Genomic DNA, 18,381 nt, shown 5'->3' with positions numbered 1-18,381 from the left:
CTGTGCTTTAAACATCATAAAAGTGCTATTTGGGGTTCATATACATCCCCAAAGTGGTTTTTTTTATTGATTCCCTCAAGCTTGAGTTCACAGTGATCTTTCTCTGTTCTAACTGGTGGGGGAGCTCAACACCTTGATTCTATTTGATGACGTGGCACCACCTTGCTGACCCGGCACAGAGCTGGAGAAGCCCCGCCTCCAGGAAGATTGACATGTGGAGAAACCAAAACAAGACACGCCCACGAATGTGCCAAGGAGCGCAGCCTCTTCTCTGTGCGCTATCTCAGTCTCTGCTGCTTCACATTGAACTGCTGGTTTTGTTGCTGTCGATAACTGTTTTCACCTTCATGTCCACTTGGAGAAAATGTGTTTTCACCATCATGTCCACTTGGAGAAAATGTGTTTTCACCTTCATGTCCACTTGGAGAAAATGTGTTTTCACCTTCATGTCCACTTGGAGAAAATGTGTTTTCACCTTCATGTCCACTTGGAGAAAATGTGTTTTCACCTTCATGTCCACTGGAGAAAATGTGTTTTCACCTTCATGTCCACTTGGAGAAAATGTGTTTTCACCTTCATGTCCACTGGAGAAAATGTGTTTTCACCTTCATGTCCACTGGAGAAAATGTGTTTTCACCTTCATGTCCACTGGAGAAAATGTGTTTTCACCTTCATGTCCACTGGAGAAAATGTGTTTTCACCTTCATGTCCACTGGAGAAAATGTGTTTTCACCATCATGTCCACTTGGAGAAAATGTGTTTTCACCATCATGTCCACTGGAGAAAATGTGTTTTCACCTTCATGTCCACTGGAGAAAATGTGTTTTCACCTTCATGTCCACTTGGAGAAAATGTGTTTTCACCTTCATGTCCACTGGAGAAAATGTGTTTTCACCTTCATGTCCACTGGAGAAAATGTGTTTTCACCTTCATGTCCACTGGAGAAAATGTGTTTTCACCTTCATGTCCACTTGGAGAAAATGTGTTTTCACCATCATGTCCACTGGAGAAAATGTGTTTTCACCATCATGTCCACTTGGAGAAAATGTGTTTTCACCTTCATGTCCACTTGGAGAAAATGTGTTTTCACCTTCATGTCCACTTGGAGAAAATGTGTTTTCACCTTCATGTCCACTGGAGAAAATGTGTTTTCACCTTCATGTCCACTTGGAGAAAATGTGTTTTCACCTTCATGTCCACTTGGAGAAAATGTGTTTTCACCTTCATGTCCACTGGAGAAAATGTGTTTTCACCTTCATGTCCACTGGAGAAAATGTGTTTTCACCTTCATGTCCACTGGAGAAAATGTGTTTTCACCTTCATGTCCACTGGAGAAAATGTGTTTTCACCTTCATGTCCACTGGAGAAAATGTGTTTTCACCTTCATGTCCACTGGAGAAAATGTGTTTTCACCTTCATGTCCACTGGAGAAAATGTGTTTTCACCTTCATGTCCACTGGAGAAAATGTGTTTTCACCTTCATGTCCACTGGAGAAAATGTGTTTTCACCTTCATGTCCACTTGGAGAAAATGTGTTTTCACCTTCATGTCCACTGGAGAAAATGTGTTTTCACCTTCATGTCCACTTGGAGAAAATGTGTTTTCACCTTCATGTCCACTTGGAGAAAATGTGTTTTCACCATCATGTCCACAGGAGAAAATGTGTTTTCACCTTCATGTCCACTTGGAGAAAATGTGTTTTCACCATCATGTCCACTGGAGAAAATGTGTTTTCACCTTCATGTCCACTGGAGAAAATGTGTTTTCACCATCATGTCCACTGGAGAAAATGTGTTTTCACCTTCATGTCCACTTGGAGAAAATGTGTTTTCACCTTCATGTCCACTTGGAGAAAATGTGTTTTCACCTTCATGTCCACTGGAGAAAATGTGTTTTCACCTTCATGTCCACTGGAGAAAATGTGTTTTCACCTTCATGTCCACTGGAGAAAATGTGTTTTCACCTTCATGTCCACTGGAGAAAATGTGTTTTCACCTTCATGTCCACTGGAGAAAATGTGTTTTCACCTTCATGTCCACTTGGAGAAAATGTGTTTTCACCATCATGTCCACTTGGAGAAAATGTGTTTTCACCTTCATGTCCACTTGGAGAAAATGTGTTTTCACCATCATGTCCACAGGAGAAAATGTGTTTTCACCTTCATGTCCACTGGAGAAAATGTGTTTTCACCTTCATGTCCACTTGGAGAAAATGTGTTTTCACCTTCATGTCCACTGGAGAAAATGTGTTTTCACCTTCATGTCCACTTGGAGAAAATGTGTTTTCACCTTCATGTCCACTGGAGAAAATGTGTTTTCACCTTCATGTCCACTTGGAGAAAATGTGTTTTCACCTTCATGTCCACTGGAGAAAATGTGTTTTCACCTTCATGTCCACTTGGAGAAAATGTGTTTTCACCTTCATGTCCACTGGAGAAAATGTGTTTTCACCTTCATGTCCACTGGAGAAAATGTGTTTTCACCTTCATGTCCACTTGGAGAAAATGTGTTTTCACCTTCATGTCCACTTGGAGAAAATGTGTTTTCACCTTCATGTCCACTGGAGAAAATGTGTTTTCACCTTCATGTCCACTGGAGAAAATGTGTTTTCACCTTCATGTCCACTTGGAGAAAATGTGTTTTCACCTTCATGTCCACTTGGAGAAAATGTGTTTTCACCATCATGTCCACAGGAGAAAATGTGTTTTCACCTTCATGTCCACTGGAGAAAATGTGTTTTCACCTTCATGTCCACTTGGAGAAAATGTGTTTTCACCTTCATGTCCACTGGAGAAAATGTGTTTTCACCTTCATGTCCACTGGAGAAAATGTGTTTTCACCTTCATGTCCACTTGGAGAAAATGTGTTTTCACCTTCATGTCCACTGGAGAAAATGTGTTTTCACCTTCATGTCCACTTGGAGAAAATGTGTTTTCACCTTCATGTCCACTGGAGAAAATGTGTTTTCACCTTCATGTCCACTGGAGAAAATGTGTTTTCACCTTCATGTCCACTTGGAGAAAATGTGTTTTGAGGTGCAAGTATGTGTCCACACTATTTGGCTTAAGCACTGTAGTGAATGTGGCTGAACTTTTTTTCTTTTCCGCAAAGAATGTGTTTGTTTGTGAGCGACACTTCACCAAAGAAGCTTCCAGAACTACGGTACTTTGAAATTGGACTTACTCAGAAGCTCATCTTGAAACCTGCTGCTATTCTCAAAATAAAAGACTAACTAGGTGGCGAGATCTGTAAGTACATTACTACCAAGTGAGCATGAGCTGCTGGTTTCGTCACCGAGAGGGTGGGAGGAGGCAGAGGAGCTGAGAACCACCCGTTTCATGAGAGGTGACGTCAGCTCGATCCAAGAAATAACTATAATTTCACAAGTTTTGAGTGTTGTATACTGTATCACCCAAATTATTATCCCACATGAGCATAGGGTGGACTGTGAAATATGGCGAAATATGGGTCCTTTAACAGAGATGGTTTCATAATAGCCTCCTGTGTTCATTGTGTTGACAACAACACAACCAAGACAACCCGTTTTGGGGCATTCTGGTTTGAACAAAGAGCCCAACCAAAAAAAAAAAAACTCAGCCACTTTCAAACCCCAGATATTGAGGCAAGTTTCTGCTGAGGTCAATATACATGTTTTAACAAGGGTCATGACTGCTTTAAGTGTACTGCAGTTATTGATCACATTGTGGTGCTTTTGGCATTCTATTGGCAGATTTTTGCAGAGCCTGAATATACAGTAGGACTTGTCATATGTGATGACTTCTCTAATTGTGTGCATGTGCTGCCTCTCTTCCTCCAGAAGACCCTTATTATGGCTACCAGCCCTGACTGGAAGTGACTGAGATCTACATGAAACCACTGCGAAGTGACAGACTGAGGATGAAGCTTCAGAGCATCACTGAAGGTTTGGTGAGTTGAACTTGCCAACGGCTGACGTGGAAGCTTCATCAGCAAAAGGAGAAACACACAGGAAGGATATCTCTGTTCTCTTCTTACAGAGTACTTGGCCCTCTCCATGATGCTGAGAGGGGAATTTTTAGAGATGTACGTATTTTCAAATGTATTCAACGACGAGATGGCATCATAAAGGAAAATATTTTCCCAGTGGGATCATTAAAGTGCTGTCTCATAAATCATAAATCATATTCGCACTGAAACCCTCTGTGACCATGTTTATGTATACATGCACTGTATTTTAGCCGACTGTGTTACATTTCAATGTAATTCATTTGTCTGTGTAACCTGAACTGCCTCAATGAGCATACTCCATGGTGTTAAAGCTTGTTTTCTCCCATGGTATGAAAGACACTGTGAGAATGTCATTGTTATATGTATGATTGTATATTGTTTATTGTATTTACTGTATCTTGTTATTCATGTATATTTTACATTATCTATTCCTATTGATTGTTCATGTTTACATTTTCTTAATATGTCTGGTAATTTTCAGTATGTCACTGTGAGAGAGTGAAAGAGAATTTCTGAGGTCTGTTCTACGTTTTGAATTTAATAAAATGTCTGACGTCGTCTCATAAATTGTGACTTTATTTTACGTTTCCAAGATAACCTGACTCACCGGAGACATGGATTCATTTCATGTCATTTCAAATATAGTATATCAATGCACTAACTTTTGAAAGTAAAACAAAAAAAGGCAAAACTTTGGTCTTTTTCAGAGAATTATGTTTAATTCCAATAGCATCTAATAATTATTTCACTCCTTCATAGCAGGATGACACATGTCATGGGTGGCAGAGATGAGGTCTGAAAAATGTTAAGATTTATTTATTGAAAACAAATCTCTCTCTCTCTCTGTCTCTCGCTCTCTCAATATTTACTCTTTCTTTGAGTATCCATTCCAGGTTTCCCTGACAAATCTCCCAAAAACATAATGGATGATGTGATCTCATTCAATCCCAGGAGAAATCTGTTTATGTGATGGTTGGTTTAATTACACGTCCCTCATTAAAAAGTCCCAGGAGCAGGATCTCCAGATGAGCATCGATGAATCAGACCGGCATGTGTTGAGGGACAATGCATATTGTTGTTGCTAAGTTATGTTTTACCATGTTTACAAGATGACAAAAATCAACTTTGGCACTTTGGGAGCTATTTCACCAAGTTGCATTGTCATTGACAATGTTGCCATGTAAATGGATACAATTGGTGTTTTCAAAGCATATCCAGACCCAACTCCAGTGCCATGTCCCACCACAGAGCGTATGGTTAAAATATAAGCGGGTTTGTGAATGTTGTGTAACGATGCAGGTTTGTGAAATCATTACACAACAGTAATCGCGGGACCAACACCGAAGTTGCGGTTGCAGTTCAGGCAGATGTCTAAGTAAAGCTTTCAGCCTCCATTCTCTGTGACATAGCTGGCAGAGCTTTCTCATTCTAAACAGAAGTGTCCGGCTCCTACTGAATGTCCTCCTCTCCTGTTATAGAGAGAAGCATCTGCACCTCGTCGGAACACCAGGGGCAGTCTGGCACCCACATTTCAATAAACCAGTTAAGCGCACAATCAGGAGCTGGACGCTGAGGTTCAGAATGAGAAAGTTTTCACTGTGAGAAAAGGGAGGCTTGCAGCTTTACTTGGACGTCCACGCTTACCGTTGTTTAATGACGTTACATACCTGCATCATTGCATGGCATTTACAATCCCGCTTGCATTTTAACAGTATTATCGGTGGTGGGACCGTGCAACAGAGTTGGGTCAGAGTACGCTTTGCCTCGCTGTACCGCCCCACTCTGCCACGTATATACAGATGTTGGGTTCTCACGATTTAGGTTTTTTTGCAAGATACAAGACAAAAGACAGAAACAAACAACAATGCCATAGGTGTATATATATATATATATATATATATATATATTTACATTTGAAACCTTTACATTTTTATTGTGTAATTGCTGATACTGAGACATTTATATTTCCTTTTTCTTCACAAAGACTTGATTTATGCTTATTAACAGCTGCAGAGCTCCATATGTTGTCTTTCTTGGCCAAAATTACGACATTACGATTGTATTTGTTTGAAGACTTATGGGTCAACTGAAGGCACGTAAAGGTTCAACACTCTCACAGCCCTGAGCCAAACACACCATTGCATACATTCACACAGCAGTGTACATTGTGCAAGTGCCATTTCTTTGCTAATCTCTAAGACTACATGGTAGAGGAGGTGTAATGAAATAGAAATGCAAGGCTTAATGTCAAGCAGAAAGAGTCTTGTGACCACACAGTCAACAACCAGCACAGGTTTTCAGAATCAGCTTTCCACCATATTCTCCCTCTTGTCTGGTATTCAGTAGGATTCAGTCTTATGAAGTAAAAAATGGTCTTCCAGCTATCCTCATCACTTTGTACGTGTTGAGACCTGGAGAGTCAAACCCTGGAGAAAGACCCTTCTTACTGAAAGGGAAGAAATTGAAGAGCTGCCGATCCTGCGCCTCCAGGAAGACGGAGGAGTTGTTCACCTTCATATGGCAGGGATACGGGCTCTCAAATATCACCCTGAACACCCTATCCTGCAGGTAATCCAGTCTGATAGTTCTGTACTTTAACGGCACACTCGTGTCCACCTGAGGTCCAAACTGCTGCATGACCAGAACTCCATTCGAGTCCGCCTTGATCTCATAGAAGGTCATGTTCCTGTAGGTGTAGAAGCCCATGTATGGCAGCGGGTTGGGTGGAGCTCGCATGGCTCGCTGGGCGTTCCTGTAAGCATCCTCCACCACGGGGATGAGGTGATGGAAGGCCTGCCTGACCGGGTCATGGTCCACAGGCCGGACCCCGGCCATGAGGACCACAAGTCCGAGTTTGAGCCGCGGCACCATCGCAAGTGTGGCCGCAAATCCATCCAGGTCACCGTCCTTCCTCACCACGTCGTAGCCGAATTGCTCATTGACCTCCCACGGCGTGCCGGTGGAGTTGGCAAAGTAGCCGGCGTGACATCTCATGACGGGAACCAGCATTGTATTCAGGGTGTCCTGCTGGAGGAAGCTCCCGCCATATGCTCCCAGAAGGGCCATCATCAGCTTGGCCATGTCCGCCGTGGTGGAGTACATCTGACCCGCGGGCCGGTACCAGCCCAGGTCGTAGAGCGGGGCAGGCTGCCCACTGCTGTACACTCCCACTGCCATCTGCTTCTGAACGGTGGGAGTCAGATCGAAGCCTGTGTCTTCCATGCTGAGCCGCTCCAGGATGTTTCTGGAAACCCAGGACTCAAAGTCTGAGCCTGCCACCTTCTGAGACAATACATTCGCCAGCAGTGAGAAGGCAACGTTGCTGTAGTGACATCTGAGAAAAACAACAGAATGGTTTCAGATGTTCAGAAGTTTTCAGCTCCTCATCTGTCACATGCAGTAATACATGTAGTCACAGGTCATTGCTATGTTCAAAACTAATGATTCATGACATTCAAATTACACATGAATGAATAGATTAGGGTGCAGCTGTCCCCTGCTGAATCTTTTCCTTCAACATGCTTCATCTGACTTGAAAACGTAAGAAATAATCGATGGAAAACTGTGTGAGCAAATCATTTTCCACATCGAAGTAATGTCAGTTTGAAATCAGCACTCCTACTAATGATTAACTGTAAATAAAGACACGGTTGGATGATTACCTTTATAGAAATTCAATCAGTAAATGATGAAACTGGATTTGATTACATTTGATGATACTTTCCTAACACATGTCATCATGTGTATGATGAGCATACACACTGATTTTAAAGTGTTGAAATTAGGGCAGCACAATATATCGCAAATTCCTTGTTAAAAAAAAAGACTGAACAACAATAAGTTATCTTTCCATCACCAATCATGATCTGCAAATTCAACATGACAGAAAGTGAAAGCGAAAAAAATGAAGGAAATGGAAAAAAGGATGAATTGCAATTAGATCAGAAAATGTATGCTTCTTAATAAAACAAATGTTGATTGAGTAACAGCCCTTAATTTTAATCATTCAAGTGGTGACAGAAGTTAGAGGTATAAAAGTCAAGAAAATGACAAAAAGAACAAAGACGACACACTGCTCTTCTTCTGAAACTCTGCTGTTGGAAACAGCAGCCACACACGCGATGGCAGGTGTAAACAATTGTCTCTACGCCCAGCTGGCACCTCTCACCCTGTGCAACGCCTGAGTAGGAAAGAGACCCTAGCGAAGAGGATGTTTCCAGAGCCAGTGCTGTACATAGAGGTTAGCCAGAGTATATCCAGTCCCTTCCTCTTAACTTCCCATACCAGCTCTGACTCCTTCCCCCCAAGGTGAGGCGACTTTCTACATCCTTTGTTTGAATGGAAAGATCATTTTGGTTTTCTTTTGGAAACTCTTTACAGGTGAAACACTTCAAAAGAAAAATGCATAATAGCGTGACACGTCTGGGATTTTGCATGTTATGAAAGTTTTTACCCTGGCATGGTTCAATGCTGACATGACTCTGCTAATAGTGATCTCTGGTGGAAGATGTCCAGGTTGTTTTGTCCTCTAATTTCACCAAAACACACACATTTATTGAAAGGCTGAATTTGATGTTTTCTTTATTACTTCTATAATGATGTTTACAAGATGTTTCAGGAGAAAATGCATAGTTTTGGGGTTTTGTGTTTTCAGAAAAGTTTCACGTTTACACAGAAATGTTTTTAAAATGTTGTCCATTTCCATGGAAACTGCAGAAACACTGAAAATGATGTTGTTTTGCTGTTAGACCAGAAGTTTGCGGTGTTGGTGGCTTTTACAGTGAAACCACACACACGTGTGCACAGAGAACAATACATATAAACATTAACAATGTTAATACACAGATATTTCTATGGACAGACGGCCAAGTTGGATTGTTGCTACGGTGATCGTCAACTATCAAAGTCATGACACTCTGGAGGAAACATTGCTGTTTTCCTTCATCTATTGAGCATGCGCTAAACTATTTACTGTGGCTCATGAACATTAGCAATGTTTTCCCATGGAGTCAGAGTAATTTCAAAAAGTTACACCTTGGGAACAATTTTCAAAAAGTTGCATTTTCAGTGGCTCCGAGCACTGATATCGTGAGATTGACCTTGAAACACTATGCACATTGGCACTTGAGAATGTTGGGTAAATGGGCCTGGCTATAGCCAGATTAGTTCCAGGAGAGATCTTCGAGAGTTCCAGTTCTCCACTTGCTGGAAGTTTTACACCCCTGACCTAGACTTTACCAGCTCCTTATATTAAATTATTACTCTCTTTTCAATTCTCACCACAGAAATACACACTGATTGTTATCACAACATTCACCACCTGCTGATTTCAGATCACCTGGAATTGAAATATGGGAATATGGGAAAACCCTCCAGCTGGAGCTTGGTGGGTTGAAATGAGGAGAGAGTCTTACTTGGTGCCTGGATCAGTCACAAGGATGTCATCCTGTAACAAACCCAGGGCTGCCTGTGTGTCTCCATTCCAAAGAAGATTAGTCGACCTTAATCTTCTGGGTAACCCTGCAAAAATATGGAACCTTGGTCAGTAAAACTGGAAAGCTGGGGTTAAATTACTGGCTGATTGACTGCAGCTCCTAAATGTTTCAGAAACTTTCTTAAATTAAGGGTCCAATTGTTTAATAAATTGTCTATAAAAACTAACAACACTATGGATTTAGAGCCATCATCAAAATGGAGAGTTTACCAAACTACAGAGTACTGTTAGGGATTCATGCACGTTTGTCAGCAGGCGTAAGAAGCTGCTATTCTAATCTTTCTGTGTTGTACCTTCTTTGGTCTTTTTCTCTTTTCTGAATCTCCTTTTAATTCCACAACTTTGACTTCATTGCTATCATTGCCTACACTGCTTTGCTGTCTTTTTTTAAAATGTATATTAATTAGCAGAAAAGCGCCGATCACTTTGAAACCTTCCTCCACCAACATGTCCAGCTCCAGAGTGTCACACACACATTTGGAGCTCTATTGGATCGAGTAATATTCCACCAGATGGTTCTGCTGTAATCTGGGTCTCATGGTGTTTGCAAAGATGCAGCATATAGTTTCAGCGAATGAGGGCCATATACACATAACTCAATGTGAACAATCAGTTTTCACATTTTCCAGAAAGACGCTGATTTAACATGATTCAAATGCTTCAAAAGCAGCCCTGAAAGTTTTTGGAAGCTGTGTGATTGTGTAAGTGCATCAGCATGTCATGTGTTTCTGATGCAGCTCACTTGTATGATGAAAGCAAAAGCTCTTTGATGTTGAAGCCAAACACACAGTTCTGACACTCAAACAAAAGCCTTTGCTCACACTCATGTCAGTCATCGTACGATCAGACAGTTTGTTGGCCAGTTGAATGCAAATACTTCACATTCCCATTTTGAAATACAGAAATTAAATGATCAATTAGTTCAATATATAGTCAGTTTTACTCTTTCACACACTGTCATACCATCTTTGGGATCATCTTCAGTTTCAGGCTCACTAATTAAACTAGTGAAATTCAGATTTCATGACAAGTTGGACTTTTCAGCTCAACAAACATACATCAGCAAGATGGAAATCTGCTGGCTCAGCAGATGGCAACTGTATTGATCCACTGGTGGATATTTGAGCTGCAGTCTTCAGTTTTAGAATGTCAATCAGTCAGTTTGAACCAAACGGCCACGTTGGGGCTGGATTCACGCGGTCAGTCTTTGTCTGATGACTCTTTCCATCGGGTGACGTTTTCTCAGTCGGTCATCAAGCAGATCACAACAGGTGAATCTCCTGTGTTAATCCCTCAAGTGGGAGCACAGAGCTGATTAGCTTGATCTCTGCACACAGATCTCAGTAAAAATAGCTCCTTCCTGTCTTTTTATAAGCCAGGGTTAACGAAGGGACGTGTTCTCAGCAGGAAATAGATGTGACGAGTTGGACTTCAGACCTACATTCACACACTGCTGCTAAGACACCTCACTGTGCAGTCATGTGAACGCCATGTTAAATAACTCATCAGTCTTCATATCAACTCATTGTTTTCTCAAGTGTATATAGTCCAGATTCTGAGTTTATGTTCAACCTTTGAAAAAGTGTTAACCTCATTGATTGTGGTTATTGTTTGTTAGTTTTGCATTTATTTTCAGTGGAAAATAAGAATTTGAGGGATTGAAGTGAAGAATGCACACAAACAAAATGAAAATGTTGTATTATCAAACCTCCGATGAGTACAAATATCAGTTTGTAGTTTGGGTCTCCTTTTCAGAGAGGTTGGATTAGTTTAGCTAAACCAGTTTAACCAGGCTGTGGGCTGTAACATTAATGAGTGGTACTGAAAACATATATTAAGGAAATTAAAGCTGAGTTTTTGTGTTTTGTATAATTTCAGAGCTTTATTTATACATGCATTACATGCATTTTGATATTTGGTCATCAATATCCCTGTATACATCCAGGTCTCTTTTTCACTGTGGCGGAACTTTAATTTTCAAGCCATGAGCCGTGTTCGTCTAGACCTATGAAGCCGACATGATTCAGCTGTAATAGACTAAGTTCATTCAGCTGTTCCTTTGCTGGTTTCATCTCGTGCCCATTGTTTTAATGACTTGATTAACTTTCCGAGGAGCCTCCTATTTATTTTCACCACATGAACAAAGTGGTGTGGCGTGGTGTGTTCAGGGTCCGTCGGTAAAAGATTGCGTTGGATTACCAGAGAGCTGGCTGGCCATCCTGCGCAGGGTGAGAGCCGGCGAGTGGCCCTGGGGGGTCCTGGCCGAGGATGGCCTCCCACCCCGCCCCAGCGGGTTCTTGATGGTGAAGTTGTCTGAGTACTTCTCCAGAGGGTCGTCCAGCGAGTCCACCAGGCCGCTCTCCCATAGCTTGTAGAGCATCAGGGTGGGAAAGATCTTCGACAGGCTCGCGATCCTGATGCCACAGGGAGGGGAGGAAACATTCCCTCGTTTATTAATACTCACGTTTCCACTGCTGCTGATTGAAATTCTTAATACGATGAGTGATCACAGCTCATATATGATGCTCACTTACTACAATGAATGTATAGTTCTAATCTCTCTCCCTAAAACTCTAATTGTAAAGCTCAGTTTCCCCAGACAAGCTGCTAATATCAGGATCTGCCTTTTTTGTTTTCAAGGCCTGTTTGACACACACACACACACACACACACACACACACACACACACGCGCTCACCTGTAAACTGTGTACTCGTTGGGTGTAAGTGAAGATGGATCACTGATGTTCTTTTTGCCAAAGTTTCCGTTCCACAGGACCGAATCATTTAGAACCACAATAGCTGAGATTGCTGGGAGCTTGGTGGTGTGAACGCTCGTCTTGAGGAGCAAATCAATCTGTCAGGAGACTCTTCATTAATTTTGAATCTGTAAATCGTGGCACTTCATGATTTGTTTAGGACAGCTGAGTGTTTTACCTTCTCCAGGGCGACCCTCAGTGACGTGATGGGATGTTTCAGGGCCACAGGCTCCGGGAGGTGAGGACACATCTCAATCACTGGCTGCCTCTTCACCTCCTCTGTGAACAAATGGCAGATATCAGCTATCTTCCTCCTCAGGTCATCAACACGCCTGTTAGTGACACTGAGGTCTGACTGCACATCAATGTACTGGATCAGGAACATAGAGGATCTTCAGTATTCAAGAAGGTAAACTTGATAGATCAAGTCTGTGTGTCTGTCAGACTAAATCCTCTTCAGGGGTTTTTCTAACGACTACACATTTTAAAGCTGAGCTTTCCATTCAGGTTGTCTGATTTCTTTCCTCCACGGGAAGATGGACTCCCCAAAAAGCATTCCACTTAATGATGAGAGAGGAGACACCGAGCCAACGATGTCAACAACAGACTGTGCAGGTAAGATGGAGTGGAAATATTTTGAATCACAATGAGCAACAGAGAAAAGGACAAAACCAAAATGTGGACCAATGGGTCTTTCAACCTCAAGGTAGAGTTTTGATCAATTCATTCAGAGATCAAACTGCTTCCTGTTTTGGCTACTTACAGTATATCCAGCAGCAGACTTCACTGTTAAGCCTTACATGTTCTTTTAATGACTGCTGGATATTACATATTCCTCACAGGAGCTTATAAGCATCTGATTTTAATGAAGTCTGATACACTCAGACACCAAAGTAAGATGGTTTTCAACTAAATGAGAACGAATTCTCAGACTGACACTGACTGTTAGTGAGGTCTGACTGTTAATGACACACCAAGAGGTGACCGAGAGGATGATGATTAAAAGAGGAGGTACTTTACTCAGCATTCACTAAATAAAGTGATTAATCCCATCAGGGCTTCTCAAAGACTTTAAATCATGTTGCTCTTACTAAACTTTTACACCAAGTTAGATTTGGGTGGAATTCAATTATGGCAAATCTCTTCATCTTTGTCATGTTGAAATATGTTACTTTAATAGCTGATGAGATCAAACAGGCAAGAAAAAAAAGCTGTTCTCTGGATAGTTGGAGGTTTTAATTCATTCTTGATGTGTAAGTAGGATTTTCTATAAAAGAAATCCTTCCCATCACTGGGTCACATGTCCAAAGCTCGAACTGTAGCTGTTAGTGCAAAGATAGAATATGATGATATTTGTTTACATTGTTGATTATTGATTATAATGGAGAGTGACAGTGCAGAGTTAGACAGATTCTGCTCCATCTTTTCCTTCTTTAGCAGATCAATGATAAACACTTTCCTCCGTCAACATGAGCTCCTTCAGTTTCCCGTCAGCACCTTTCAGTCTGGATTAATCACAGGGAGACTAAAAAAGCTGGTTTACTGTTAGCAGTGATATTTACAGTAGGAACTGCAGCTCTGTTTCTACTGTGAACATCACCAATCTGTTTTTTGATTTGTGTGTTTTATGAATACTGCTTGTAGGAAAAAGTCATCTCACTCCTTTAAATACTGATTTGTACCGTGAGGTACTGAATTTGCACCATGAACACAGAAGCTGCTGTCACAGTTTCAGAAAGCTCAGCCGGCTTGCTCTTCAGCTGCAGTTTAACGGGGATGCTAATCCCACTGCTACTATTTCCAGCTTTGTGTAATCCCGCTGCTCTTCCTGCAAATGAGCAATTACAACAAAGAGGAAGGCCCCGAGCTCCACCGGCTCCCGATCAGATGGTGGCTGCTTCAGCGTGAAGCCGTGTTACCTGGGGACGTTACCTGTCTGCAGCTTGGGCATCCTGTATTGCCAGACGAAGCAGCAGGTCATGACCACAGACAGCAGGAAGAACACCACCAGGCCCAGCATCGTCCATTTCACCTTCATCTTTATCGCTTGTTGAGTTGGGTCTGGAAAAAAGTGTTTGGAATCTTCTTCGATGTTCTAGAAGCACTAAAACTTTTCACATTATGCCATCAGTTTATGCCGCCTTCTTTAAAATACACAAGAGGAAGTCGCCAGAAGAGTGAAGTGAGTCTGTGCCAGACGTCTTGTCTCATCTTTGTCTTTTCTTCATCCTCCAAAAGTTTAGAGGGTGGATATCCACAGTGTGAGTTCCTGCAGGTCCGCGGCAGCAGTCTGAACTGCTCCTGAGCATTCGGAGCTGCTCGCTCCTGGACATGCTCTTAATCCCAACGGTAGAGTCCCACCACGCCCTGACATCATAATCTGCAGGGAGATCCAGCCACATGGTCAGATATACGTAAGAAGAGCACTCATCCTCAGCAATCAAATCAGTCCATATCTTTGGGGTTAATTCCACACATGGATTATATATTCACCACTTCATCACCATACACCAAGGAGGGGGAGGGAGGACCTTCATGTGGAAATGTACACACGTTTGACTTTTACCTAAAGAAATGAAGGGATTCAACTCTGTTCTTATTTTAATGTGAGCACAGGAGGATTCATGTAGCTCATTTAGTGTGTCCTCAAGACATTTAAATGAATTAATGCTTTACCATCAGGGAAAATGAAAGAATTGATGGCAGTCACACAATATTTGACTAGGTAATTGTGGTTAATGCAAACATTTTGTTTTAAGATTTCTAGAATTCGTCATTGTGCTTTTGAGGTCTCACTGTCACATGTTGTGTTTTGTCTCTGGACTTTGGACAAGTGTCTCTTACTTCCAATCATAGCTCATGTCTATTGATTTGAATTATTATGAAACAAATAGAACAAAACATTTATGAATCACAACTTGTGAATTCTTAAATGCAGTAGACACTTCGTGTAAAACGGAGGCGTATTTAGTCTGATTTCTCGGTAAACAATGTGATCAAATGAAACACTGAGTATGAGGATGTGGCAACACTATGTTATGACCTTCGATGCATTATAGTCAGTTATCTATGAAGTTTACACAATTGTTTAGTTATACATTTGTCGTCGGGCGCTATTTTTCCTCCAGGCCACCAAGGGCGCTGTGAGCAGGATGGGCGCCGAGTTGGCACACGTCTCTGCCACACCTCCCATGCGCTGCGAGCAGCTGTGCACAGCAAGTATAGCAAGCCCTGTTAACATTTAATAGCCCATCTGGATATGTAATACAGATATCCACAATTCAATTCATGCTAGTCGAGATAAACATTTCAGATATCAACAATGCCATTCTTATGGGTAAGAATGACGTCACTTTCCCCATTCATTTGTATGGGCCATGTGATTACAGATATCATGAATTCAATTACAAATACCCGCAATGTGAGATCCTGCGCCATTTTGAAATTTAAAGTCAAATTGAATACCAAGCCCTTTTTTGCACAGCGGACATGAAAGTGAAAAAGCAATCCCCTATTTAGGTTTTCTTTTGAGTTCTGTTACAAAATGTGCGACCTGAATAAGAAAATGAAAATGCAGTTTGGATGATGCATTAATGATTTTTATTTATGAGTCAAACTGTGCAGCCAGAACCTTGAAATGAAAAAGCATTTCTGCAAATGCATTTTAATTTTCAAATTTGACATTTCAAAATGAATTATTGTCACTATTTGCTGGGGCATTTTTTGAAAATTGACTGAAAATTGACTTTAATGTTATTTACTTTTTCATTTTAATCAAGTCACAAAATAAGCAGTCTTGAAGAAGAAAATTAAAATGCAGTTTGGATGATTGATTATTAATTCTATTTATGAGTCAAAAATGCAGTTTTAATCTTAAAATGAAAAAGCATTTCTGCTAATGTATTTTAATTTTCAAATGTGACATTTCAAAATCAATTTGTCACTATTTGCTCATTTGAAGATTAAAACTTAATCATCATTTTCTTTTTGAAGAAGACAATTAAAATGCAGTTTGGATTTCTCATCAATTTTTATTTATGAGTCAAAAAATGCAGTTTAATCTGAAAATGAAAAAGTATTCCTGATAATACATTTCAAATTTATTTTGGAGCCACATTCGCTTCTATAGAGAATTTTGGTGTAACATATTTCTGCTGTCTGGTTTTTTTTTTTTTTTTTTATAGTCAGTAATTGTCTGTCACTCCCAGACATGCACATGCCCGTGCACACACAAGAGAGTTTTGTTCTGTTATTATCTGTAAAGACTGTTGAAAAGTTTATTAATCAGTTGTAATATAGAGCGCCGAAAACAGTTTTGTTAATAATTTCCTATGTGAAAACAATGTAATAGTTCTTGAAAAATGAATAAAAGTAAGAAAATACATTCTAAAAGCTGATGTTTCTTTACATATTCTGAAGGATTGTGTGTGGGTTTGCAAAGGAGGTCCCTGACCAGAAGGTAATGCTGTTTGGGGGACCTTGGTGTCACGGCTGGGAGCCGGCGTGTGGAGTGTCCTGAACCCAGAAGCAGACCTCAAGCAGAAAGTTGTTTGCAAACAGTAAGGTTTATTGAGGGAACAGGGAAAGGGGAGCTGGAACGGTGACGGGACCCGGGGAACTCCGGGGAGCCTCTTGGAACCGGGACGGGACCCGGGGGAATCTCAGGGGGCGCCTCCTGGAACCGGGACGGGACCCGGGGGAATCTCCAGCGGGGCCTCTTGGAACCGGGACGGGACCCGGGGGAATCTCCAGCGGGGCCTCTTGGAACCGGGACGGGACCCGGGGGGAATCTCCAGGGGGGCCTCCTGGAACCGGGACGGGACCCGGGGGGAATCTCCAGGGGGGCCTCCTGGAACCGGGACGGGACCCGGACGGGGAACTTCTTGGGACGGAACCGGGACGGGACCCGGACGGGGAACTTCTGGGGACGGAACCGGGACGGGACCCAGACGGGGAACTTCTGGGGACGGAACCGGGACGGGACCCAGACGGGGAACTTCTGGGGACGGAACCGGGACGGGACCCAGACGGGGAACTTCTGGGGACGGAACCGGGACGGGACCCGGACGGGGAACTTCTGGGGACGGAACCGGGACGGGACCCGGACGGGGAACTTCTGGGGACGGAACCGGGACGGGACCCGGACGGGGAACTTCTGGGGACGGAACCGGGACGGGACCCGGACGGGGAACTTCTGGGGACGGAACCGGGACGGGACCCGGACGGGGAACTTCTTGGGACGGAACCGGGACGGGACCCGGACGGGGAACTTCTTGGAACCGGGACGGGACCCGGACGGGGAACTTCTTGGAACCGGGACGGGACCCGGACGGGGAACTTCTTGGGACGGAACCGGGACGGGACCCGGACGGGGAACTTCTTGGAACCGGGACGGGACCCGGACGGGGAACTTCTTGGAACCGGGACGGGACCCGGACGGGGAACTTCTTGGAGCCGGCGTCGGAACAGGAACAGGAACAGGAACGGGAACGGGAACGGGAACCACCCCGGGGAGGACACTCACCCCCCGGGGAGGACAACACCGACGCACCTCCACACGGAGTGAAGACTAGCAATCCTCTGGCCCCGGACCCTCCTCCCTGCAGGGCTTAAGACTGCTTGACAATCAATTAGCTGATTGCCTGCAGGAGTGCCAGAGAGGATCCGGTGCTGGAGCGAGGTGTGGGACTCCTGACACTTGGCATGTTAAAGTTTGGGAACCTCCGAGCTACGGTATTATAATGAAACATTTAGCTGTTCTTGTTTAACCTGAAATCAATACTGTCTTTGTAAATGTGGAAACGAGAGAATAAACTTAAATAATGGTGAGTAGTAACACATTACAAGTAACTGTGAATGAGTATTTTCTTAATGCTGGATATTTTAGTCTGAAGGTGTTGACACAGTTTTGCTTTTGTGTTTGCAGGAAGATCTGCTGGCCGGAAACAAAATCCTATTTGTCTCCGTCTTGCAAAGGACGCAAGATCCTACAACTACAGGTTGTGTCTGTGAGGGAGCGAAAAGACTCAATAGGCAAACGTAGACTTTACAGCGTGCCACGAGCCACGAGCCACTGTTTTACAATTATGTACTTATATAGGGATTTATATATTGTGCACAGTCATGTAAGTCTTTACTGTAAGT

At 42.6% G+C, this 18,381-nt stretch overlaps 2 protein-coding genes across 2 annotated transcripts in view; one reads left to right on the top strand and one right to left on the bottom strand.

Moving 5' to 3' along the window:
- The window catches only part of LOC308130808 (collagen alpha-1(XX) chain-like), a 98,154-nt gene extending 93,659 nt beyond the window's left edge, over nucleotides 1–4,495 (top strand). Inside the window, 1 exon segment of the mRNA XM_080497292.1 lies at nucleotides 3,817–4,495. Within this exon segment, the coding sequence (XP_080353418.1) occupies nucleotides 3,817–3,845 (29 nt within the window). The 3' untranslated portion in view covers nucleotides 3,846–4,495.
- Nucleotides 4,496–6,341: 1,846 nt separating this feature from the next.
- LOC308130964 (putative beta-lactamase-like 1) lies at nucleotides 6,342–14,275 on the bottom strand (the record flags this gene model as incomplete). Its single annotated transcript, XM_080497512.1, has 6 exons — nucleotides 6,342–7,320; nucleotides 9,401–9,506; nucleotides 11,680–11,894; nucleotides 12,178–12,335; nucleotides 12,416–12,516; nucleotides 14,170–14,275. The coding sequence occupies 6 exons, from the start codon at nucleotides 14,273–14,275 to the stop codon at nucleotides 6,342–6,344; spliced, it is 1,665 nt and encodes a 554-aa protein (XP_080353638.1).
- Nucleotides 14,276–18,381: the final 4,106 nt, after the last annotated feature.

Source organism: Blennius ocellaris (assembly GCF_963422515.1).
Source record: "Blennius ocellaris genome assembly, chromosome: 5".
Lineage (NCBI taxonomy): Eukaryota > Metazoa > Chordata > Actinopteri > Blenniiformes > Blenniidae > Blennius > Blennius ocellaris.
The sequence above is the reverse complement of the archived record's forward strand: the minus strand, read 5'-3'. Positions and strand labels throughout refer to the sequence as shown.